Source organism: Vigna umbellata, chromosome 2 (assembly GCF_029865625.1).
Source record: "Vigna umbellata cultivar VRB3 chromosome 2, Vumbellata_1.0, whole genome shotgun sequence".
In the NCBI taxonomy this organism is placed as follows: Eukaryota; Viridiplantae; Streptophyta; class Magnoliopsida; order Fabales; family Fabaceae; genus Vigna; species Vigna umbellata.
In genome coordinates, this window is record NC_142166.1 from 53,164,480 (window position 1) to 53,191,463 (window position 26,984).

Here is a 26,984-nt window from a genome sequence, read left to right on the forward strand (position 1 = left end):
TTAATTATAGTTATATATAGTACATAATTTATTTGTCTTAATTTAAAGTTATTCCCATTTGAATGTTAGATGAAAAAAGTGAGCATGAAGAAGGCTTTAAAGTTGGCAAAATTCAGTGGTGAACTTAAGGTATACTGCATCCAATTTCTTTTGTGACTAAATTTGTCTGTGAATGTTGCTTAAAATGTGGTGATGAATTGCAGGGACTAGATGCAGCAATTGCTAAGGCAACTAGCTATAAGCATAAATTACCAAAGGAAAAGCACATTCGTAGTAAGTGATTTCTAGTAAATGTTTAATGAGTTTTGCTTAAAATATAAACAAAGTTCTACCTTAGATCAAAAAAAGATAAATACGAGTTTATATATATAAAAGATATTTTGATTGATAAAAGATTTTTTAGGGTAATATAAAAAATAGGGTTAAATATGTTTTTAGTCCCTAAACTATTGGCCGTTTCTGGTTTTCGTCCCTCTTCCAAAGTAAGGTACAATTTGGTCCTCATTCTTTAGAAAAACGTTCGTTTTAGTCCTCAAAATTTTGTTTTTAGTCCTCGTTTTAGTCCTCAAAACGAACGTTTTTTCGACTAAAACGAACGTTTTTTAAAGATTGAGGACTAAATTGTACCTTACTTTGGAAGAGGGACGAAAACCAGAAACGGTCAATAGTTTAGGGACTAAAAACATATTTAACCCTAAAAAATAAGGACCATGATATTTTAACAATTTTTTTATAACAGACTATGTGTCACTATTTTATTGGTCCTTGTATTTGAAATGGATCAATCACAAACTATCACATAGGTTGTTGTAAAAAAATTATCAAAATTTTTTTTTTAAAAAGATATTTTTCAAAAAATAAATATGTTAGAGTTTGATTCAAAACGAACAATGTTCATTGTAAACATTTATGCGTGTTGATTTTTCCTACGGTTTTTTATTTCAATATTTTTAGATTTAATTGAATATGATCACTTAATTTTTTTTATCTTCAACTCAGTCTAGAAATTGACACTTTTTTTTTTTAATGTTTTCAGCAATTTTTCATTCACTGTCTCCGTCAAAACCTCGCAGTGAGGTGATTTACTGTATAGAGGGTCTTACAAAGCGTTTTAGCCATTCTAATAATTGGAGTGTATGTTCCTAATTAACGATTTTCCGATCTGTTTTTGGTTGGTACAGTAGAAGCTTGTTCATTGTGTATTTCTTCAGGTTGCCATGAAATCACTTTTAGTCTTACATCGTGCCATAAGGGAACTTGACTCTTCCATTTTTGAAGAGCTTCTCCACTATCGCAATGCTAAAGGTTACATCATTGACTTCTCATTCTTTCATGGAAAATCAGCCCCCAGCGGTACATGTTTTGCTCATTTTCACTTTTCCAACCTTCTCTTTCTGTTCGTTTCTAATTTATAAAGTTCGTCGTATTTTTACATTTATTTGATAAACAGTATAGAGATAAAATATCATAAAATAGTTAAATTTTATATTTTTTTTTATGAAAGATGTTAAGAAATGAATTTTAAACTTTATTTATCTTATAAAACCAGTTTGTAAGTTAAAATTTTTGCATTCATTTATATATTTTAAATTAACCTTATTTCTAATCAACGTAAAACTTTCAATAAAGAATAATAAAAAATAGTATCAAAATAAATATAAAAAATTTATGTGTTAAAATATATTTTTTCATTTAATTATAAGAAACTATTAGGTATAATAAGTATGAACTTGGGTTTACAATTTGTATTTCATGAGTGTTACTTTACTAACTTGGATATTTTGGTGAAAAACACTAGATTTTTCTATTTGGATTCGTCATTATGCCCTCTACCTTGAAGAACGCATACAATGTTTCAATGTAATAAACTATGACGCTGCAACAAATAGCTCGGTGAGAAATTTAGGTCGTAATCTTTTCCTTAGTTTTTGGATTATTTGACATAACAAATTGTGAAATAGGTTTTGCACATTTATTTGGTAACTCTTATTAGGGTGAGCAAAATTGAACTACATCAACTTTGGATTGAATTATTTTAAAATTAAATTAAATTTAAACGTGTTTTAAGATAAATGCATTGAACTGTGTCATTATTTAAATGAATTAAACTGAACTTCGTCAAGATTTGAATGAACTAAATTAAATTGAACTAGGGTAAATTGTTTGAATTATTATTCATACACATTCTATTTTAGGCTATATTTCTCAATATCGTAGGTTGTATTTTGTTTTGGTTTAAATGGTGTTATTTAAGAATGTTCAATTTCCATGAATCAAATTTATAGAATATTTCAATGTAGATTTTATTTTAAACAGTCGAGTTTTTTTTTTTATTAAGTCAACTTACTATATAAATTTAGTTTCGTTCACATATTTTTTACAACCCTAACTCTTCCATGTCCGTCATTGATTTTTGCATGACATTCTCTTTCTATGTGCTGCATTTTATTACTTTCATTTTTCAACTTTTCTGTCGCTTCCTTTGCATTTTTCCATTGTTTTAGTTTGATGACCATGCGATGCAAAATTCTTGAGATAGAGCAGTTGGTCCAAATTAATTATCTTGTATTTAAAAAAAAAATATTCATGATAACAATTTTGGTGGTTGAATTATTAAATTTTTGTATGCGTTTTCTATTTTTTACTCCTTGTCCACAAAAGTGATTGCTTTATTTTTGTGCTGTAGTATTATATGAATAATTTTCATTCCCTCTTGCTCCAAAAGTATATCTTTTCTTGACTTGATGTCTTTTTTTAAGGCTGAATATGTTTTTTGTTTAATATTTCATGGTTTTATTTAGACTTAATACCCTATTTTGTCCCCAGTTTCGCTCGAAAATGTCAAATTAGTTCATCTTTTAAAAAATGCGTCAATTACGTCCTCATTTAATAAAATTTGCATCAATGAAATCCCTTCCGTTAAATCTGTACAAACGGCGTTATTTAATAAGAGAGAAAAATAATTAAAGCCGTTTGTACGGATTTAACGGAAGGGATTTCATTGATGCAAATTTTATTAAGTGAGGACGTAATTGACGCATTTTTTAAAGGATGGACTAATTTGACATTTTCGAGTAAAACTGGGGACAAAATATGATATTAAACGTTTTATTTAATATGATTTCTCAAATTTTTTTCTCAATTTTATCCTCATTTTATTTAAATGACCACGTGTAAATAAACATTTGATTCTATGGACATTTAGAAATATAGTGACAAGCTTGACACCAAAATCTTGTTGGAGCAATTGCCAGCCTTACAAAATCTCCTCTCCAGACTTCTAGATTGCAGGGTAACATTAATTAGTACAACAACCTAATCATGATGTTTAATTTCCATTTGATAATTTTAATGTATGACTCACAAGAAAACCACTTTCTATTGACTTTTACAGCCAAGGGGTGTAACTGAACAAAATCGCTTAATTCAATATGCTACTTCAATAGTAAGAAATATCATCTTTTATTAAATGATTTTCTTCGTTTTAATTAGATCTCTTAAGAATTTTAATTCTGTGCATATATAGTTTTTGATATTGACTATTTGATGAATCTTTAAAATATAATTTTTACGTTTTAAAATATATTCAATTTTTTTAATATATCAATTTTAAAGATTCAGTAAATAATAAAAAAAACTCGATAAATAATTGTACTCATCTTTTGATGACGTGTTTGTTTGTGATATTTATCAACTAGGTTGCTGGTGAAAGTGTCAAACTATATGTTGCAATAACTGTTGGAGTGGTTGAATTGCTTGACAAGGTGAAAAAAGCTCAACACTTTAAGAATGCAATTTAATTTTATAAGTAGTTGTTAAATTTTATTTATTTCTATTTTGGCACAGTTTTTCGAGATGTACCATAATGATGCTCGTAGTTCACTTCGAATTTATAAAAAATCAGTGACTCAGGTACTTTACATATTGTCAATTTTTTATTTGCATTTATGCATGCTTAATTCTTTTACCAAATTCGTATTATGCTTGCTGAGTTATTTTTTACTGTAGGCAGAATGGTTATCTGAGTTCTTTGAAACTTGCAAAAGATTAGAATTTGGAAGGGGGAGAAAATTCATCAATATTAAAATGGTATTATTAAGCTTGTATTTTTAATTTATATATTGCTTCATAGTGAAAATGTTTGACATTTGTTTTGCAGCCTCCTGCTTCTTTTATTAGTACCATGGAGGAATATATTAAGGAGGCCCCAAGCTCCTTAATGCTAGAACACAACAACATGGTATGATGCTGAATTGTGAATTACATCATATGTTTTTTCTTCTAAGAGGTTGATGGGAAATAGGTTTCAATGAAAAAAAAAAAGTACACCTTACTTATCATTTAGTTCACATGTTTTCATTTTCACAGTATTTTTTCAATGCATGTATCTTTTAGAAGGGTTGAATGTGTAGAGATGTTTATTGATTCAGATTACTCAGAGACTCAACTTATTCAATTAAATCTAATTAATTTAGGTTGAATTTTAATTATGATTGAATCAATTCCAATCCAATTCAAACTAATTTATTTTTATTAGGTTAGACAATGAGTTAAGTATGGAAAATCCAAAACTCAACTCAAAATCCATCCTTACATTTATATTAATTATGAACAAATTATGTCTTGAGTTATTAATTTAATTTTAAAAAAAATGGATTGAATTAGATTTTTTAACATAAAATATTTAGAAATTCAATTCAACCTAACTCGATATTATTTTAAAAGTTGGATAATGGATTTATTATCCTATCCTACCCAGGTATATCATTTGTATCATTAGGGATTTTATCAAAGTAATATGATTGGTTGGATACAGATTACATTATCCAATAAGGTAGGTTTGAAGTTCATTTATTGGGAGTTTAAGGTTGATTTTTTATTTGGGATTTAATGGGTTTATGGAACATTAACTATACGTATGCCTAACATGCACGCTGGATTTATGGAATCATTAAACTCCTTTTGAAATTGTTAAATATATTAGGATTTCATTGCTCATTTACTTGTTATTAAAGTGTACAACTTGCTCTTTCATCATGTTTATCTCATTTATCTGTGCACTACATATTTTTCTTTGTTGCTTTTGGGGTAATAGTTTATAGTATTAGGGTCATATATGTGTATGTGTGCGAAGACAAATACTAGAGTTATTCTTTGATGCTATTTTAAATCTAAAGAGAAGTGAGTGTTTTTATAAATTAGAAAAGTCTCTGACTCTCATGAAAGAAGATCCAAGCCATGACAATTTTCTCATTCTAGATATTTTATAGTTAAGCACTAATTTACAATGAAATTAAGAAAAAAAAAGTCTAGGTTATTTCGTTTTAGAATGAATAAAATTAATAAATTAGTTTGAAGAAAAAAAGTTGTAATTTTTTTAGTTAAGTGAGTCTATCTATTTAATTTACCAATCTGTAGTGGGTCGAGTTAGACTCTCAACAGTAAGATGGTTTGAATTGACTCACTAAGTGACCTATCCGTAATGAATTTGACAAGTTAGATAGCTCGTTTTACTACTCTACCAGTACATCACTATTAGTTTAGATGGAGCTGTAAAGTTGACTTAATGATAATAGTTGGAACGGAGGATGAGAGAGGTTGTATAGATTCAACTCTCTCCACCAACAAAATACTAAAAACTAATACTTATTGATGGATTAGTATTCGTTGGTGATGAAGGCACAAAGACAATGCAATGACAGGGTAATGACACAACAACAACAAAAGTCACGACTAAACTTGTCACTTTGATACGTTCTTATCCATTGAAAATTAACACATCATTAGTTATATTTTTTCTAATGATGATCTTGATGGAGTAATTCCTTACAAACATGGCTTCATTGTGTTTGATTAAGTTTTGTCACAATACATTGTAAAATATAAAGATATGTCTTTCGTAAGACTGAAAATAGTAGATCATGTAAAAATGCAAGTGTTTCATTTGACAGATGATACATCACCTTGCAATCTTCGCTTTGTCTAATAAGCGAAGCCTTTATGATATGGTGAGCACACAAGATCTTTAAGCTTACATACCTAACAAAAATATTCTTGAAACTTATTTTTGTATGGAATGTCTTTGTTTTTTGTTTACCTAGATGATTCGTGCAAGCATGGTCTACATCAAGATCTCTTGGGATATAAGCTAAAGTTGCTTTATTTCAAGAATCATCTTGACACAAGCTTGTCTCTACTCTGATTCACCAATTTGTCTCGTACACTCTTAGATTTTATTTGTTGAGTAAAATTACTCTTCAAACTAGCGAAAAGACATTTTATGTTGCATGGAGTTCTTTTAATGCATCTACATCCGCACTCGTTAAATGCTGGAAGATTAAGTTATCTTAGTTCAGAAGCCCTCAATGACTAGAAAAGGATTTTCAATGAGTCTTTCTTTCAAGCTCTATATAATTTGAAGAAGAAGAATATATAGAAGAGAACAATTGTTAAGTGCTGAAATGTTACTAAAATCATTTTGCACCCATAAAATTTACAAAAGAACACTGTTATGTTTGGTTAACAAACTAGAAGAGAGTTTATATCTTTGTATATGTCGTAAGATGGTAATTCTCTCTAGTGAACAAATTCTTATGATTTTTTATCACATATTTATACAAACCTTGTTTGCTTAGTCAGAGGTGACTATGTTTCAAAAAATACTCATTGTCTTAGTCAAGTATAATTGTTGTCCAAAAATTACTCTATCTTGACCAAGAAAGATTGCATTTCAAACAATATTCAATGGGATAGAGATGACTGATTGGAGTTTAAAAAATACTTGATTTGTTTAGTCAAGAGTAGATGAGGTAAAAATATCCAACATTTTAGATACATGTTAACTTAAAATTGTGTGCTTATCATGAAATCAAAACTCCATTTATTAGATAAAACATTTGCAACCTCTATGATTTGTTGTATATATTAAACAACAAATCATGTAGGTTTAAGAAACATTTTCGTTAAGCACAACGATAATTTAAGATTGTGTGCATATCATTGGATAAAGAATCTACTCATTAGACAAAACATTTACCTCTTACATAATCTGTTATATATATTAAATACATAATATTTACAGATAACATGTTCATGTTTTATATTTTGTTGTGAAAATACTTAATTAAAAGGAAACTTGTTGAACTTTATTTTAACATATTTAATTATGTTATTTCAGTTACCACAGATAGATAACTTTAATAATTTGTGTATTTATGTAAAGGAGATATATATTCTCAAATGGGTGGGTGGTGGAAAGGAGATGAATAAATATATAAATTGTTATATTAAAATAATAAATCAAGATTATGGGTAATGAATGTCACACGATAAGGATGAAACTCAAGTTACTTCGAGAATTTAAATAAATCTTACTCAAATTTTTATTAAATACATATATCTGTGTCTTATAAATTTGTTATTTTAATATTACTTTAAATACATTTTAAATTAATATTCTTATTAGGATGACAATAGTGAAAGACTTATCAACAACAACAATGCAAGTTCAACGGGTGATATCTTGACTATAAATGACGATGTTGTTGATAAGCCAACAAATGCTTATACCGAAAACAACATGGTTGTGCCACAACCTGCTGAACTTATGGTAAATGTTGTTTCTTATTGTACATTTTCCATTTCCTTTGACAACAAATTCTAAAATTCAATGTTTTGTTTTTATTAGGGTTTGCATGACTTACTCACAGGAGCATCTGAATTTGAAGAGAAATCTCTAGCAATGACATTTATCCCAAGTGGTAAATTATTCTCTTACCATAATGTAATGTCATGCAACAAAACATTATTAAAATTTATTTATTTATTTTGTTGAAATATAATTGAACAGAAAACGATGAGAATCGGACAAGCCCAGAACTAGGTTGGGAGGTTGCACTTTTTGCTGAACCAGAAAATTATAATGGGAATATAACAACTGAGATGGAGAATAACAGAGAGGTTAGTAGTTTTTGCGATTTAACTATAATTATAATGTTCTTAACTATGAATGTTTTGATAGAGTGATGTGCATGACTTTTGAAAGAGAAAAAAAATTCTGACTGGTTTTTTTGTTGTGATTCCTTTGATGTTTTGAAAAAGAAGGTTGGTGGAATGGAGTTGTGGAAAGATGATGATGAGATGAATGCTGAGAAAGAAGAAAGTGTAAGTGAGTTTAGTAGCAAAGTAAGGTTTAATCCTTTTGATCATGATGATGAGCAATTTAAGATGGCATCTCCAAATTCACTTCCTAACATTCCATATGAAATGGGTGAGATGCCTTACCAACATTTAATGCAGCAACCAAGAAAAACAGTCAATCCTTTTGATCCTTCAACTGTGCCAACACACCCAACCCAAACTACATAGCTTTCTTTAGGAAAATTGGAAAATTGATTGTTTCTTACCATCAAATGGGTCTAAAAACTTGTATGTTAAAATGTCATTATCAATTTGTTTGTGAAGGTAGGAAACTCCCAGGATATATAGGTTTATGCATGTAGGAAACTCCAAGGATGTTGTTGTACCACTTTATGCATATGTATCACTTTAAATTAGAGTAAAAACACTGTTTGTAATTTTTGTTCTACCACTTTATGCATATGTATACTTAAAAAAAAGCAATACCGAACTAATTTATAGACATTCAAACTATTTATTTTTTAAACATGTATTTAGATTTAAAATCTAATTCTATTATTTAGATTTGGATATGTAAATTTTTAAACTATTTTAAATATATATATATATATATATATATATATATATATATATATAAACTTAGATTTAATTTCGATTCCATTCAAATATATATTATATATGTAACAATCAATTTTCCTTCATTTTTGTCAATCTTTTCAAGTTAATATTTTTTGTTGATTTCCTTTAAAGAATTATCAAGACAATAAATGTATGATTTGTGACAGTTTGTGATTTTCTTTTTAATTTTAAAAAAAAATATTTATGTGTCAAGTCAATATTGTCTCACATGATAATAATAACACTACATTTTAGAGTCAGTGACACACGTGTTAATATTAATGTTATATGTTAGTGTCTTGTCTTCAATATAGTCCCTATATTCTTTATTTCTTGTTCAATTTAATTTTAATTTTTTTTTAAAATGGAGCAATTTTTTGTTCTTTTTCAAATTGAAATGATATATTATTTTCTCACATTTCATTAGTGTCAAATTTCTTTCATGTCTTCTCTAAAAAAAAGTCTAACATAAATACCACTATTTCAAAATCATTCACATATTTATTAAATATTTCTAATTTTGGGTTAGAGTTGGTCTAAAATTAGAATGAAAATTTTAGAAATGGGACTAACACCATTTGTTTAAAATTTTAAGAGGTTAAAAATCACATAAAGTATTTAAATTAAAAATCAATTAAACAATTTAACCTAAAAATCAAGATAACATTTATATAAAAATTAAATTTGCTCTCAATTTGGAAATGGACAAAATTGATCACTCTAAAAAAATTTAAAACTGAATTGAATAAAAATAATGAACATAGATATCGCATTGAATATAAGATACTGACATGTGACATCGACATTAACATATGACATTCCTACTATGTGACACTATTCTAGTTTGAAATATATAATTTTTTAAAATTAAAAAAAGTAAAAAATAATTTAAAAAATAAAAAATAAATAGAAAACCACGTGATATACATTTTTTTTTGTTAATTATTTAAAAGAATCAAACGAAAAGATAAACTAAATTATTATTTTAACCTTATTCTTATCCGTGAAAACATAAGTATTTTCGCATTTTTTAGATATCTATAATATTGTGTTAACTGGTAAAAGTATTGTAATTTAATTAAGTTAATTTTGTTTGTATTTATTATGAGAAAAATATAATATCCATTTATATACATGTATTTTGAAAAGAAAAATATTAATTTTGTTAAAAAGGCATAGTATACTCTTCAATAAAAAATTTAATTTCGTATAAAAGACGTCATCTATAATTTTTTCAAATTTTAAAAACCGAAAACAAAAAGTAATATAATTTATCTATGACACATTAATAGCTCGTGAAAACACAGACAACTTTTTTATAATAACTCAAATTATTTTCATTATTTATGATTCACCACATGTTTTGTTTTTCAAATATCAGTCCTCATTACTTGTGTAAATTCTACAATATTATTTTATTATAAATACTATCATATTTTTAATTTTATTAATATTATAATTAAGAACATCAATTAAGTTATTTAATTATTAAATAATTTTTGAATTTAATAAAAAATAAAATTATTAAACCAATATTAACCATACGTGATAGAGAGATTAACCAATTATTAAAAAATCAAATTTACGAAATTGTTTTATTTTAACCGTCCTAAACAAGCATCACCACACTCTAAAAATAAATAATCAAAATAAATAATCTGATACTCATATTTGTACTGAAAAGTAAAAGGAGACTGTCAAAGTAGTCCAGAACAAACAAAATAGGAGAAAAAGAATATAGGAAGAAAACCTGAATGTGAACAATAAACAGTACATAAATTCGTGAAATGAATAGATTAAAAAAAGAAACTGATAATCAGTTTTATACAAAAAAGAATATCTCAAAATAACTGTTAATGTTTAAAAAATCAATAAACAATTACATTAAAAATACTTAAATAGAAATACTAAATGTGTACACAACAGAGGTATCTCTTTATAATAGTTATAGATATTTGAAATAAACATATATCTCCCGTTAATAAAGGATCATGAAATTTTTTGTTTCATCTTTTTCTTTATAAAAAAATAAGTATAATTATACATGTATTATAACAATAAATTATCATATTATATTAAATTAAATAGTTTACATAATTTTAATTACAAAAGGATAAAATTACATTTACGAGAAAGATTAGAGAAATAATTAAATTTATTACACTTATCATATTAGTTAAAATATTATAAACCAGAAGTCGTGTTGACTAGATGAAACAAAAATTATGAGAATATTATCTGTAGATCTAAAGAAGTAAAATTTATATAATTTTCTTAAAGATTAGTAAAATTTCTTAAAAAAAATTTAAGGAAAACCAAACGTTTAAATATCTTACTCAGATTATACACTTTTTTTAATCCATTAAACAATGTTGTGCGAAACACTATTTTCAAACACTATTAATATACTAATTCCTGAAAAATATTTTTACTAACAATGATCCTTTTGTTAACATGGTTGCATTAGTTAATTATAGTTTTGATATTCTTATAAGTACTAGAAAAAAAAAAGGAGATCTAATGTTGATAGACTATTATTTACAATACATAAAGGTTGGTCAATTTTTTAAATAAAAATCAATAAAAAATCAAGAAATGAGAGCAATTATAGAGTGTAACAAAGTAGTGAATAATTGTTAGAGATGAATAATGTTCTCGTATACACGTACTTTTTACACCTTGTAACTTAGTAACTAGAAAATAAAAGACATATAATGTAACATTTAAAATAATACAATTTTCTCAAAATAATTAAATAATAGATGTAATAATGAGTTCTCAAAAGCATAACTATCTCAAAATAAAATAAACACATGTAAACATAATTCTATTATCATAACTATTACCTAAACATGTGACACTAACTGCAGTAATAGAATAAAATAACATGATATATTATACAAATGATCATAATTCAGAGTGCATGATTCAACAAAACTTTATTGGATTCAAAACAGTAAATTGAATAATATAAATGTGAAAAAAAAACTCAAAACTTATTATTTTGGGTTTTGGATTAAAGGGTAGTATCAAATGTATTTATGTAATTGAATAATCAATTGATAAATATCCCTCCCATATTTCTCCTTCATATTATTCAACAAGTTATATTAGTGTTGATAATTAGTGATAGTTTATCATTAAAATCTTGAGGTCAAGTGTGATTGAAAAATAAATAAATTGAAGAACATATAATTAAGATAAATCCTTGTATGTGTTGTCTTTTCAAGTTTTTTTTTCTAAGATGGCTTTAAATATTTTGGAATTAGTTTTTTTTTTTAAGTTTTATCAAGTTGATTTCATGTATATTTAGCTTTTTGTTTTTATTAAATTGAATTTGGGTTCCACTTAATGATTAAAATATTGACAAGAAAATTTTGATTTGGGAAAAATTACAGCAGTTGATATCTTTTTGGGAATTCTATTTTGATGAATAATTGAGTTTAATATGATTATTGAATTTAAGAGATTTAACTAACAGTTTAAATAGAAATTCATCCGAATTTATATTTACTAATTCAAACTTTAATTTAATTTGTATTGATTTGTACCGGATAAGGAAGATTTTCACGGTGAAATTCCATTAGAAAAAACAAAATAATTAGTTAGTAACAGTAACATGGTCGTTGTAGTATAGTGGTGAGTATTCCCGCCTGTCACGCGGGTGACCCGGGTTCGATCCCCGGCAACGGCGTTTTAATTTTTACAGCCAAAAAATTATAATAATATTATATTATAAAAACGGCGTCGCCTGAGAGATTCGAACTCTCGCGGGAAAATCCCATGTACTTAGCAGGCACACGCCTTAACCACTCGGCCAAAGCGACTTTACAATTCATACTTTATTTTTAGTTCAGTTTTTGAAAGAAGGTCGTTTATAGTTTTGTTGCAGGTTAGGATTATAATTCATCCTCTTTACTTATATAATCTTGCCTGATTATTATTTATATTTCAATACATTGTGATCTAATAATCAAACAGGACAGAAAAGGAGATTGTCCTCATTGTACAACCCGGTGAAAAAAAAAACGTAATTACACACGATTAATCATGATAAATCAAACATTAATTTTATGGGTTAAATTATTAAAACCATAATGAAAATGAACTTGTATTAAAAAAAGACTTTAAATATTACATCACAAATTATGTTAACATAAACATCCATTTCATATATATTAAATCATAACTCAATTAAAGACAAATTCACTTTAGAGAAGAAGACTTATATGATCCTAAAAGGTTTAAACCCTCCCTTGGTCCTCAAGTTTGTATGAAAATCTCAGTTGGGTCCTCAAGTTTTTTTCTGTCTCAATTGGGTCATATTTTTTGTAAAAGTGAACAAATTTTACCCTAACCGTTAAATTGTAACAAACGGCGTTAGTTGGTGCTGACGTGTTGCGCTGATGTCAAAATATTTGATTACGTGGAATTTGTATTTAATTTGAGAGATTATGACATGGCACGTGGTGATGTTTTGACTACCTCCCTCCCCCTCTGCTTCCTCCTCCATTGCGAAACGTAAATCTCAAGAAAACAGAGAGAACAATTAAACATGTTATTATTATGTATTATTATTTATTTATATTATCAGTTGTGCTTCTACCGATCCAAGATGAGAAGACAACATGGTTTAAAGGGAAATGGATGTACTGATTGCTTGATTCATTGCTGCTGCGAGCCCTGCGCTCTCTGTCAACAATATCGTGAGCTTGAAAGCCGTGGCTTTGACATGATTATTGGTATCTACCGATCAATTTTCTTTTCAATTATTGGCTTCTTCTTCACAAAGGAATTTTCCTTTTTGTTTAATTTGTTTCGCTTTAAACTTGGTATATATGGTTAGGGTGGCATGGAAATGTAGAGCAACGAAGTCGGGGAGTGGCCATGACTGCATTAACAGCTCCATCAGAGGAACAGAGCATGAACAGAGCATGTCTTCTCATTTTAATATTATTATTTGGTGTTGTTCTGTAACTCCAAGCGCTACCCTGAGAGAAACACCCTGTAACCAGAAAGCATCAAAAATCAAAAGCAAATACAACAAAAATCAAAGGGACTTTTCTCCAAACTCGAAAAGTAACAACACACCCGAATAAGGAAAAACAATGAGTTCCACTGACAATAACCTACACAACCCAACAAAAATATAACAGGATCATAAAAAACGTGTCATCAGCAAAACACCAGACCCAACAAGAAAAAAAACGTTCAAAGATGAAAACTTTCCCCCAGTAAAACAATAAAAACACCCTTTTTGGACAACCCCAGAAATCACTGGTTCAGTTTCAATGGTAAAAGTGCATAGAAAGAGAAAGAGAGACAAAAACAAAAGGGGTGCGTTGTTGATTTCAGAGCATAAGTGGGTTTCCTCTTATAGTTATTTGCATGGAATTTTGATTTTGAATTGGTGGGTACCAAGCGTGGAAGCCAAACCAGTTTCGTTCGACACACATTTTTCGCATTGGTTTATTGGGTTGAAGTTTAACTAAGATGAGGCCTGGTGCGGAGTTGTATTTCTTTAAAGAACAGCCAAGGAAGGTCATCAATGGTCCTCGTCCTTCTCCGCAATTCCCAATTCCAATTTCAAATCCCTAATTCTGAAAAGGGTACTTATGCCACATCAGCACTATTTTTTTAAACAAAACCGTCCACGTAAGAAACCCTAAACACATCACCACATTCTCTGTGCTCCAGCTCACACCAATTTAACGCCGTCTCACACCACTTAACGGTTATGGTACAATGTGCTCACTTTTACAAAAAATATGACCCAATTGAGACAGAAAAAAACTTGAGGACCCAACTGAGATTTTCATACAAACTTGAGGACCAAGGGAGGGTTTAAACCATCCTAAAATACTTTGCATTGCAATTTTTTTTAACACAATATCATTCGAGCATGATTCTTTATCCCCTGATCTCAAAAGAAAACAAAAAAGAGAACAAAATGATATATGTGGTTGTGGTTGAAAACTAAATGACAAATGAAACAATAGTCGTGAAACAATATTCTCCTTTTTTTTCTCCTAAAGTTTTGATATTGGAATCATGAGTAATTTACACAGCTCTCAAGTTAACAAATATCTTAAGATGTGGATTATTATTTATTAATCTTAAGTGTCCATTCAAAATACATGTTGAATATTATGAGAAAATAATATAATTGTAGATATAAAAAACGAGAACTACATTTACACGTTAAATTATTGATGCACTAAATTTAAGTATATTTTTTCACGCTAGCATAATATTATTTAAATATCATTTTTAAATATATATTTTTTTTCAAAATCAATTTCTAAAAGTTGAGATTGACTAGTAAGAGAAGGTTGAGATGAGAGGTTTGAAACTAAAGCTTAAGATGAGTCCGATTGAAAGTCCAGAGACAAGATGAGACTAAATATTGAGATAAATTATTTTAGGTTTAAACTCTTTAGTTGTCCCTATTTATGTGAGGTTTTTTCATTTTGATCTCCTTTTATTAAAATCCCCAATTGAGTCTTTAAAAGTGTTAATTTGAATTAATTGAGCATCTGTCGTTAAATTTACTTAACAGGGTTAAGTTTCTGCACAAGTGGAAGGTTGATGTGTCTATCTTTTAAGACGTGGCATTGTGAGAGTTGAAACATCGCATGGTGAGACCTGAAATTTGGTAAAATGTAATAATTTAATGTTTATGTGGGTAAATGAAGAAAAATTATCTTCCCCAACAACAGAACCATTTTCAATGGAAAAAAATCCATCAGGGGAGTTCTTTTGCCTGAAGAGATTGGAGCAATTCCTGGCACCCATTTTAGATTGAAGAGGATTCTCGGAGGCCATGAAGTTCACCACATCAAAAGAGTCACCAAAAGCATTGTCAGAAGCACTGGAAGAACCATTTAACATTCAGATCAAACTGATCCGCCCATAAATTCTCTATCCTAAACAAACCCAGTAACCCCATTTAACATTCAAATCAAAGCCCACAGAACTGTTCTTCTTCAAGACATTCTCAACAAAAACAATTAATTTTTTTCTTTTAATCTGTATTTTAATCCACTCACATTGATTCCAAATCTCCTACCATACCTATTATCCTTCTCTGTTTTAATTTTCTCTAACTAATGCTAATTTTAAAAAAAGATACCCTCTTTAACGTGAATCGATTGAAAAATTGGAACCAAAGGTGAACGAAAAATGATACCTTGGAGTTGAAGGGCATTAAGGTAGAAGGTAAAGATGTCAATTTTAGTGTTGCAGTGATTGAGAAATGATAAGAATGGATATTGATTTTGTTGTTGGATTGTTGATGATGAGAACCACCATAAGAATATTCATTTTGTTGTTGTGGTGGTGGTCCTTGTGGTAGTTTCTGGGACTAGAAAGATCAGAAAATCTTGAAAAGCAATAAAGGGCATACATCAGATTTTGCAGATCAAATCCAAAGTTGAGGTCTTTGAACTCTTTGAGTCTGGTTTTGAACTGAAAAGTACAGACACGAACAGAGATGAGAAGAGGAAGAAAGTAAAGAGGTGTGAGGGTATGATAACTTTTTGGCAAGTATACCAAATCGTTCCAAGTAATATAGAGTAAGTTCAAAGTATCGTCTCCCAAGGGACTTGTGCAACACAGGACAATTCTTCCTTTTATAACTCAATTAGACATCAAAGTGTACAAAACAACACAAGAAAATCTTTTTGGTATTTTTATCAAACAGTTGGTGTGCAAGAAATTTATATTTAAATGAAACTTCGTTGGAATTGGGTTTCATGAATCATATGAAGATAAAACTCTGTTCAATATATCATTACTTCATTCAAACATTCACATCAAGGCATACTAGTCCTAATCCCTTAGTAACTAGTTCTAAATTAATATATTAAAATGTTAATCCCTTAGTCAATTTAACATACAATTTGCATTAAGTCCGATGTTAAGAATGATCAAGTTATTGAGTCTATCCCTAGATCCCAATCACTTAATTGCTCTATCTACGTTCATGTTCAAAGTTACTTTCCAGTAATCAAAGACATTCAAATAACATTATATTTTCATACAATGATAATAAATTCAAGAAAAAGCATATGAACGAACAACGATATATTGAACAGGAAAATTACAGTGAGTTCATTACATCCAATCCCAACGAAAGAGAAATTTAACTACTCCTAATCATCTAAAACGTACACATTTGAAGCAATCCCTTGCAACAATGGTGTCTTGATGCCTTGGAGCAGTCTCTGGAAGTTCCTTAAGATGTTTTCGTTTCTTTCTTTTGTCTGGAACTTCTGTTCGAAGGAGAGAGTTTCTGTCGCTCTGTCACGTCTTTTAAAGCTACTTAAATTCATTAGTTCGCTTAGCGCACATGTACTGGTGCGCTATGCGAATTTTCTTAACTGTTGTATTTTAACTGATGTTATTCGCTTAGCGCACAGGTACTGGTGCGCTATGCGAATTTTCTTTTTCTGGCAGTGCGAATTTTGGCTTTCGCTTTGCGAAAATTGGCTGACAGAGTCTAAATAATATATCATTTCCTGTACAATATTTTACATAACAATCTACTACCTATTACAACTTTTCAATGAGGAACAACATGAATAATTACAAGATTGAGTTCATTTATAAGTATAAAAACAACTCTTTTTCACACTTATCAGGGTAGAAAACGAAGATTATTATTTTGTCTTTGGATCTAACTTTGCCTTTGTCTTTGGATCTAACTCTTGTCGTTGACCACTAAACTCCTTCAACATTGAGGCGCAACGAGATGGTGGATGTGTGAAGAAGGTGGCGGTGTAGCGAAGGCGCTACTAGCGTTCTCACGATGGCTTCACGGTTGCGGTGTAGCAAGGTGATGAAGGCGAGACTGAAGGCTTCGCAACGGCTTTACGACGACGACACTAGGGAAATTAGGTTTGTGCTGTTGGAAAAGATGACTCTGAGGTAGTATGAGTGATGTGGCAAAAACTGGTCACGTCAACGTTCTAACATGTGCACAAACTTAACCCCGTTATATAAATTTAACGGTAGGGGCTCCATTGGTTCAAATTAGCACTTTTAAGGACTCAATTGGAGATTTTAATAAGAAGAGGATCAAAATTGGAAAAACCCGCATAAATAGGGACAACTAAAGGGTTTAAACCATTATTTTAGGCTGAAATTAAATATAGGTCATTTAAAACCAAAGGTAGAGATAAGTCGCCTCATGTCCAAGGTTGAGACAAGTCTTTCCAAACCAAAAGTTGAGATGGACCAACTCGGGTTGAAGGTTAAGATTACGAATGTCAAAAAAATTCGCGCGCCACAGATATCTTCAGATAAAATCTACGACAGATAGTTGGTAACCGCGAATACTTAGTACCCGTGGGTTGCAGGTAGCATGTATTTTAATATTCGCTTATAAACGGGTCGGGTGTGGGTGTTATACTATCCGTACCTGCAAATATCTGTTACCCACAAAAAATAAAAATTAAAATTTAATTTATATTTTAATAAGTTAAATTTAATTAAAATTAACATTAATTTATATTTTATAAGGTTAAATTTAATTAAAATTAAATTTTAATTTACATTTAATTTAATTTATATTATATTTTATATATTTTTGTAATTTTATATAAATTTATTTTCATAACTTATAAAAATATATTTCTTAAAATATTTGCGGGTATCCGCGAGTATTTTTTTAGCGGGTATTCGTGCTGGTAGAGGGTCGGGTTGCGGGTAGGCATTATTTGTGCCTGACCCAACCCGTTGCCATTCCTAGTTAAGATGAGTCGTCTAGGACAAAATGTCGAGACAGGCCATCACAGGTTGATGGTCGAGACAGGCCATCACAGGTTGATGGTCGAGACAAGTCTTTCTGAGCCAAAGGTTGAGATTATCCATCTTGAGTCGAAGGTCGAGAATGGTTAGCACAGATCGAAGTCGTGATGGGTTGGCCTAAGCCAAAGGTCGAGATTGATGGGTCGGGTCGAAGTGCTAAACAGGATATCTTGGATTGAAAGTTGAGATGGTCGTCATGGGCCACCTAGGTCGAAGATCGAGACAGACTATTCTAAAAGCCAAGACAAGTTGGCTGAGGATGAAGGTCGAGACAAGCTGTTTGGGTCGAAGTTCAAGACATGTTATTCTAGGTAAAAGGTCAAGACAATACGTGATGGGTCGAAAGTAAAGTCATTTAGGTCCAAAGGTCGAGACTGGCCGACAAGGTTAAAGGTCGAGAGAAGACATTTTGTACCAAAATTAGAAATGGGCTATCATGGCTAGAAAATCAAGACTGACGTGTCCGAACCAAAGGTTGAGATGTGTTGGATTAGGTCGAAGGTTGAGACAGAGTGACTTGGGTTGAAGTTCAAGACAATTGAATCTAGCTTGAAGGTCTTGACTGGTCGTCTCGACCTAAAGGTCTAGATTGGTCGTCTCATGCAAAGGTATAAAACAATCGTCTCGAGCCAAAGGTCTAAACGAAATGCCTTGGGCCAAAGGTCGAGATGACCTTCCAAGACTGAAGATCGAGATGAGTCATCTTGAACTGAAAGTTGATATGGGTTGTCTCGAGTCAAAGATCGAGATGGGTCGTTTCACGCCAAATGTCAAGATAGGTCATCCTAGGCCAAAGGCCAAGATGGGTAGCCCTGGGCTAAGTCGAAGAGGAGATAACTCATACTTAAGGTTGAAATGAGTTGTCCCATGCTAAAGGTCGTGACGCGTAGGTCAAGGATGAAAACTAAGACGAGTTGGTTGAACAGAAGGTCGAGACGATCTATTATAGGTTGAAGGTAGAGGTGGGTATGGCCGAACCAAAAATTCAATACTGACTAACTTAGGCTGAAAGTTGAGACTGGTTGTCCTGAGTCAAAGTTCAAGTTGGAATGTGTTAGACTAAAGGTCAAGATGAGTCTTTTGGACCAAAGGTTAAGAGGAGTTATCCCTAACCAAAGTTTGAGATGGGATAGCTTTGACCAAAGGTCGAGACTAATCTCTCATATCAAAGTTTGAAACTGGTTGTTTCAAGTCGAAGATATTTAAAAAGATTAATATTTTTTATGTGTAAGAAAAATCCATATTAATCGGTTCTAATTCATATAAGATTTTTTTAGATTTTAATTATGTAAACTTTTTTTTAATAGAGGTCTTTTAGTTATGTGGGTCTCATGTAAGTAGATAACAATATGTAATATACCAAATTTACATCTCTACTAAAATAAAAAAAAAAATAAACAAATCAAATTTAGGCTTTTTAACTATTACCAATAATTAAACTTGTAACCAAAAACTAGTGTTAACTAGTATAAGTAATCTTTAACTAGTTAATTATACTCTTTGGATATTTATATATATATATATATATATATATATATTAATTATAGTTATATAATTAACTCATTCACTAAATACTAAGGTAAATGTAATGTAAAAACAGATTAAGAAACAATAAATTGTACATTAATGACAAAACAAATTATTTTAGTGGTAAAACTTGTCAGTAATTTGAGACAAACGTGACACGAGTCACCGTTTTTGACAAGCTCATTTCCCAAGAGAAATGACAAAATAGTGTAAAAGAGACAGAAACAAAAGACTGACATAGTTTTGAAACGGTAATAAAACAAAACAGTGTCTGCATTTATTGTCCCCCAAAATTCAAAGATCACTTACCCAAAAGCTACAGGATTGGCTGTTACAATGTAGAAACCCAACGTTGAAATAAAAAAACGTCTTCTTCCCAATTTTTTCCTTTCCATCGCAGAGTTTACATGGTAAAATTTCTCTCAACAGTGTCATCAAATATATACTTTTTCTGAATTTTATATAGAATAAAAATAAAATAAAAAAGTTGAATAACTTATAAAATAAACATCATATATTTATTTTTTAAGCTCAAAAAATTCATATGCAGTGATTTCAGAAGTATACACTCTACTATTAGCCTTTTACAAATATAAAACATTAGAATTATACCAGAAACCCAATTGAAGATGCAGAAATCAATGCTGAAAATTACCAAAAACCTGAGATCATAACAATAAATGAAAAATATGGGAAGAATAAGTTAATCTCCAGTTCTTCTTGCATATTAACATTGGTCCAAGAACAAAGAGAAAAAGGAAACAAGAGAGTAAGCTAACAGATTGAGCCGTCTTGCCAATATCACGATCGGCAGCATCAGAAATCAAAACTCAAAGCAGAAGATGAAAAGAACAAAACTTCACATCCACATCAGCTAAGAATGCACATTTGCCTGAGGAAGATTCTGCAGAAAAAGACTGTATTCTTCGATCCAGTAGGCTCTGACAGCTACAATCCTCACCATATTCACCTCTCTCAGCTTCAGCAGCTGCCACCACAATCATAATGGAATCATCAGATCAATAAATATATATATATGGGGCAGGTAAAGAAAAAAAAAACTAAAACTTTATAGCAGTGTTTGAAGACAGAAGTGTGAAGGGACCAAATAGTGGGTGGGGATGAATATTTTGGGAAGAAATAAAAAGAAAAAGAGAACAAAGAGAAAAGGTTGCATGAAGGCTAAGAAATGTGTATGTTTGAAAATGAAAGTAGTGTTGAGAATTGAATGTGTAGCTGTTAGCAGCGAGTGCAATTTTGTCCATAAAAAATTATAGGACCCCATGAAAACGAAGAAAGTATAGAAGAAAACAAGGGAAAAATGAATGGTGGGTGCGTGTGTGGGCGCAGAGTTTTAGACATGAGATAAATCTGCTTGGTTCGGCTTAACAACCACATTCTCTCATCCCGAATCACTTCTTCTTCACTTTACCATTCCTTTTTCTTTTCATTTCTTTTCTTTCTTTTTTCGTTTCTTTTCTTTTCAGATGATGCTCGACACCCAAGACCAAATTACCTACATTTGCGCAAGCAACCTCTGTCCCTCTTGTTCCCCTTCCCTGCCCTTCTTTAAAAGTTCCCAACTTTTGACTTTCTTCCCTTTTGATCTTCAAATATTTATCATTCTTTTACAAATATAATTTACATACCTTATACAGATCAACTATATTGTAAGAGAATTAGATGGTGCTAATAACATAGTGTCTATCAATTTCACTGTCTTATGTTGTGATATCGATCTAATACTTTTAAAGGTTAAATATGTTTTTAGTTCCTAAACTATTAAGCGAATTTATTTTTATTTCCTCTTTCAAAGTAAGGTACACTTTGATCCTTCTCCTTAAAGAAACTATAATTTTTGGTCCTCCAAAACCAACGGCGTTAAAAATCCGCTGAGGTGGCTAACGGTAATACCAAGTCATTTTCTTTTTTCTGACATGAATTAACTTTTCCCAGCTTTTTTCCAATCCCTCTCCCTCCCTCTTCCTCAATCTTCTCCTTAAACTCCTTCTCAGAAATCGTCACATCCTTCAACCTTTTCACCGCCATCACCGGCCTTGCCTCAAGCACCGCCTTCCTCCACGCTGTCACAAAAAACCCTCCGCAAGGAGAGAATGGAGAAGAGGTCAGTAGAGAAAGAGAACAAGAGAGAAAGTTAATGGTGCGGTTATTGATTCTTAACGAATCATTGATCTCTATTTGGACTTTCTTGACAAAATTCCCTTTCTTCTAATTCTTCTTTGTTTGTTGTTGTCTCTACCTCTTTGATCTGCAGCTTCAACATCCACATGTGTTTACCCCTCAAGCCTTGGGTATGTTCTTGATCATGGATCTTGCTGATTTGTTTAAATTAATACGCAATCATTCATTTATTTCTCTGAATTTCAAGTTCAATTTTTTATTTAATTTTTTCCTAATGGCAAGTTGTTGGTTGCTTGCGTGCTGTATTAAACCAGTTTTTTCTTCCATTTACAGAACATGAAGAAAACCCTTCTTGCCTTTTTCTCTCTATGTTGAAGTTGCCTTTCATATTAATCAAATTGCCTACTTTGATGCCCTTAGATGGCTTTGGTTAGATTCAACTTCAATTATATCATTTGCAAAAGCAAAAGCAAACTGTAATTTTCTTACACACTTTTAGTTTACAGTAGCCAAAAGGCCATTTTTTGGGGTTCATGTAGCCACCTCCTGAATCAAATTTACTCAAAAGCCAATGACATCAAGATTAACCCTTTTGAAACATTAGTTGTTATGATTATGATGTTCCACAAAAAATAAACTTATTCTTAAACTTAAACACAACTCAGAGGGGACTCACATAGCTTCCACCTTATGCAAATGCAACAGCAGCATCAGACGTCGTTGGTGAAAGTCGAACTCAAACACTTCATTATGTCTATTCTCGACGACCCTATCGTGAGTTGCATCTTCGGCGAAGCTGGTTTCAGAAGCTACGACATCAAGCTCGCACTTCTTCAACCACTTTCACCTTCAAGAATCTTCTCACGGTTGACCCCTCCGGTTTTCCTCTATAACCTCGAACCGGTTTAGAAGACTGGTTCTCAATTGGACGAGAATTGCCGCAGAATCGTGGAGGTGGTGACGAGGAAGAGCAAAAGGAATCCTCTTTTGATGGGGTGTACGTGAAAAGTGCTCTGAAGAGCTTCATCGAATGCGTGGAAGCTCATAAAGGTGGGGTATTGCCCTATGAGCTGAATGGGTTGAGGCAGGGCTGACGGCTAGGGCGTTCGATTTGGAGGATTTGCCCGGGGCTTCGATGGAGGTTTTGGGGAAAGGGACTTTCGAGATGGCGTGGAGGAAGGCGGTGCTTGAGGCAGGGCCGGTGGTGACGGTGAAAAGGTTGAAGGATGTGACGATTTCTGAAAAGGATTTTGAGGAGAAGATTGAGGGAGAGGGAGGGAGAGGGAGGGAAAAAAGCTGGGAAAAGTTTATTCCTGTCAGAAAAAAAGAAAATGACGTGGTACCACCGTTAGCCACCTCAGTGGATTTTTAACGTCGTTGGTTTTGAAGGACCAAAAATTATAGTTTCTTTAAGGAGAAAGATCAAAGTGTACCTTACTTTGAAAGAGGGACTAAAAACAAATTTGCTTGATAGTTTAAGGACTAAAAACATATGTAACTCTATTTTTAATTGAGTTTATATTAATTTTTTGTGTTTATTTAGTATTCAAATGTTTTATAGTTTTTAGTGGAGTATATATTATTTTACTTTTTTTTCTTTTAATTGGATGATGTGATTGTTATTATGTGGCTTAATAGTACTAATGGTCCCAATTTTTGTCAGGTTTGTTCGAAATGGTCGTACTATTTTTAAAATATTCAATGTAGTCCTAAAGATTGTAATTTGTGTTCAATTTAATCCTTTTTGCAAACACCGTTTAAATCGTTAACGACCAACTGTTCAGCTGTGCAAAACCCACATGAGATGACATTTAACTGCCCACGTGGACACCTTAAGGCATAATGAGGTGAATTTATTGATTTTGGAAGTGTATTTCTGATATTAGGGTTTTTGTTTTGAAAATTAAATTAAGGGTATTGAGGATGAAGATTAAGACGTTGCAACCTTGTCCTTGTGATGGATGTTGATGGTCTTGCATTAGGTGGATGTGCAATTTTAGGGTTATGTGGGTTTTTGATTTGGGAATTTTTGGGTTGGTTGTGCTTCCTTGCAGGTATATGAAAGCATGAGGGAGAAGTAGGTTCGCAAATATGGTGGTTCTTAGGTGCAATTGGGATGAAGATTTCGAACTGCTAGACTACGTCAATAAAGAAGGACGAACTCGCGAAGACATCGCGAATCGCAACGGTGTTGTTTCTGGGTTTTGGTGGGTTTTCTGGATTGGATTTGATGTAGGTTTATGGTGCAATTGATGATGGTGAAGTGCACTTCGCGGCGGCTGACCCAAGGTTGATGGTGAAAGGAGAGGATGATGGCACGACGGCATGGTGCCGGTGGCTGCGCTATGGTGGCAGCGTGAACTAGGAAGAAGATAATGCTGAAGGCGCGCGATGAAGATGGTGACGTGTGGAGGTGGTCGCAGCGGCGTCTTGGTGGTGGTCTTCTGGGTTGCGTTTGCAGGTCTGTGGTGATTGCGGTGGCGGTCTGAGGGTTTAGGTGTGGTGGCGCTAGGGTTAGGTGGGCTAGAAAGAAATTAGGGTTTCAATTTCTGTTTGGGCTGAAGGTTGAAGAAGATGGTGACGTGGCAGCTTCTTAATGCCTAGATCTATGTGTAGAGGATTAGGACACGTGGCAGAATCTATTTGGTCCACCTTACTATGCCTTAAAGTGTCCACGTAGGTAGTTAAATGTCATCTCATTTGGGCATTGCACAGCTCGACAATTGGTCATTAACGATTTAAGCAGCGTTTGCAAAAAGGACTAAATTGAACACAAATTACAATCTTTATGACTACATTGAACATTTTAAAAACAGTGTAACTATTTCGAACAAATCTGACAAAAATTGGGACCATCAATGCTATTAAGCCTTATTATGTCTATATATTGTTTTCTTTGTTTTCATGGATTAATGTATTAATAAATATAAGGTTTTGTGATTTCATAAAATAATATTATGAGTAGTCTAATACATGGCAAAAGAGTATGGTAACATGGCAAAAATAAATTTTTAAAGTTTACATTTATGTGGTTATAAATGGGAGCTTATATGTAGATATCCTAATTATAATTATAAACAGATTAGGGTTGGATTTTCCTTTTAATTATAATTAGAAATAAATTAAGAGTTAGGATTTCTTTTGTTAATTACTTCTAAAATTCATTTTTTGATTAATTCTAAATCCCTCTATCATTACAATTGAATATGACAAACCCTAATTTGATCCTCAAACATTAATTTTCTTTCTCTTAACCGAAAACCTAAATTTTGGGGGAAGGGTTTATGTGGCGGTGGTAAGGCTCTAAACTTGTTATTCATGGCGTGGAGAACTTACAATTCCCAATTGCACGAAGAAGACTACAGTGATGCAGTGTCATGATTCGTGTGGGGTTCTTCGTCGTGCATGAACGGTGGCTAGGAGGGTTTCGTTTCCCCTTTTCGGTCTGGTTATTTTCGCAGGGAGGGGAAGCACGCTCAGGTAGCACAGGTGCGACCTCTTCGTGATGCAATGGTCATAGCAGTTGCATCTCCCCGATACAAGGGTTTCTCTCTCCGAGGACTTCGCGACAAGAGTTTCTATTTGGGGTTTTTGGGACATATGTTCTTGGGTTCCTTATTTCTTCTCTGAAAGTTGGTGGAGCAAGGAGCAATGGTGAGGGAGGCTCCTACTATTCTCTATTTTGTGTTCGGCCTTTTGGAAAACCATTTCTTCCTTTTTTTTCTTTCTGGTTTTTATTGGGATTTTTTTGTTTCTGGTTTTTGGCTCATGTTGCACGCAGGTGTCGCCACGAAGAAGACATGGTGGTTGTAAATTTGGGGTTCTTGGTTAAGTGAATTTGGGTGGTTCTTTGTTGTGTTATGATAGGTTGAGGTTGAAGAAGGTGTATCATGGTGGTGACCGGCGGTGACCTCTAATTCTATTAGCATTAAGTTTTTTCCCCAAATGTAAACCCTAATTCCACCACATCCTCTTATTGGCTTACACGTCACAATCAATATCACAGGACAATGTCATGACAACAAAATATGCACAATACAGATTCCAAAATAAGTCAACATTATCGGTTTAAAACAGTATCAATAGAATTAGACTTGATTGATGCACATTATACACTGTCAATAGAATTGGACTTGATTGATGCACATTATACCATGTGTGGACGAAATTGAAACTTTTTTAGAAGGATAGACCAAGTTGACACACTGCAGCAAAACTAGGAATAAAGTAAACAATTAAACCAAATAATTATCATAAACTCAATTAAAAACATTCGAGAGACTTGAAACTTAGTTAAATTTATTTAAATTATTTATCTTATGATAACTAATTTTTTCTAAAAGTAAATAAGGTTTAATAATTATTAATTTTGATGATACCAAATAATATTTAAGTTTACTATCACAAATAATGTTAAATATGACTATATGATAACTTTTTAAAATAATAGTTTTTCATGCTATAACATGATAGTTATATTACCTTCGTAATATCATTTAAAGAATTATTTTTAAGAAGTGATTATTTATTTCTTACTTAATTATATTGTCTTGGGTTACTTATTATCTTGACAACTATTTTTCCCTTTGCCTATTTAAAAAAATATATTTTCTTTTTCGAATTCCCTCACTAACAAAGTGATTTATTTAAAAAGAAGTAAAATTTTGATGATGATCATAAATGAAGGTAAGTTTAAGACTTAATAATGATGGAGATTTATCGAGAATGGTTGAAGAGTTAAAGTGATT

General features: G+C 31.4%; 1 protein-coding gene, 1 long non-coding RNA gene and 2 other non-coding genes across 4 annotated transcripts; 2 read left to right on the top strand and 2 right to left on the bottom strand.

The window, feature by feature from the left end:
• The first annotated feature begins 84 nt into the window (after window positions 1-84).
• LOC148204333 (putative clathrin assembly protein At5g35200) lies at window positions 85-8,367 on the top strand. Its single transcript, XM_088107877.1, has 13 exons — window positions 85-129; window positions 204-273; window positions 1,037-1,134; window positions 1,212-1,353; window positions 1,799-1,893; window positions 3,699-3,764; window positions 3,847-3,912; window positions 4,009-4,089; window positions 4,160-4,240; window positions 7,466-7,609; window positions 7,688-7,760; window positions 7,850-7,959; window positions 8,104-8,367. The coding sequence occupies exons 1-13, from the start codon at window positions 85-87 to the stop codon at window positions 8,365-8,367; spliced, it is 1,335 nt and encodes a 444-aa protein (XP_087964003.1).
• A 4,012-nt stretch (window positions 8,368-12,379) lies between these two features.
• On the top strand, window positions 12,380-12,451 carry TRNAD-GUC (transfer RNA aspartic acid (anticodon GUC)). The gene has a single exon. It is a non-coding gene; the product is annotated as a tRNA-Asp (tRNA).
• Window positions 12,452-12,502: 51 nt separating this feature from the next.
• TRNAS-GCU (transfer RNA serine (anticodon GCU)) lies at window positions 12,503-12,584 on the bottom strand. The gene has a single exon. It is a non-coding gene; the product is annotated as a tRNA-Ser (tRNA).
• Window positions 12,585-20,724: 8,140 nt separating this feature from the next.
• LOC148204336 (uncharacterized) lies at window positions 20,725-21,621 on the bottom strand. Its single transcript, XR_015784565.1, has 2 exons — window positions 21,527-21,621; window positions 20,725-21,082 (listed from the first exon to the last, which is right to left on the bottom strand). It is a non-coding gene; the product is annotated as an uncharacterized LOC148204336 (long non-coding RNA).
• Window positions 21,622-26,984: the final 5,363 nt, after the last annotated feature.

Excerpts from the sequence above, each read along its gene's own strand:
- LOC148204333 (XM_088107877.1), top strand. The coding sequence starts at position 85 with ATGAAGAAGGCTTTAAAGTTGGCAAAATTCAGTGGTGAACTTAAG. Across the intron at positions 274-1,036 it reads AAAGGAAAAGCACATTCGTA|CAATTTTTCATTCACTGTCT; the intron begins GTAAGTGATTTC and ends TAATGTTTTCAG. Across the intron at positions 7,761-7,849 it reads AATGACATTTATCCCAAGTG|AAAACGATGAGAATCGGACA; the intron begins GTAAATTATTCT and ends ATAATTGAACAG.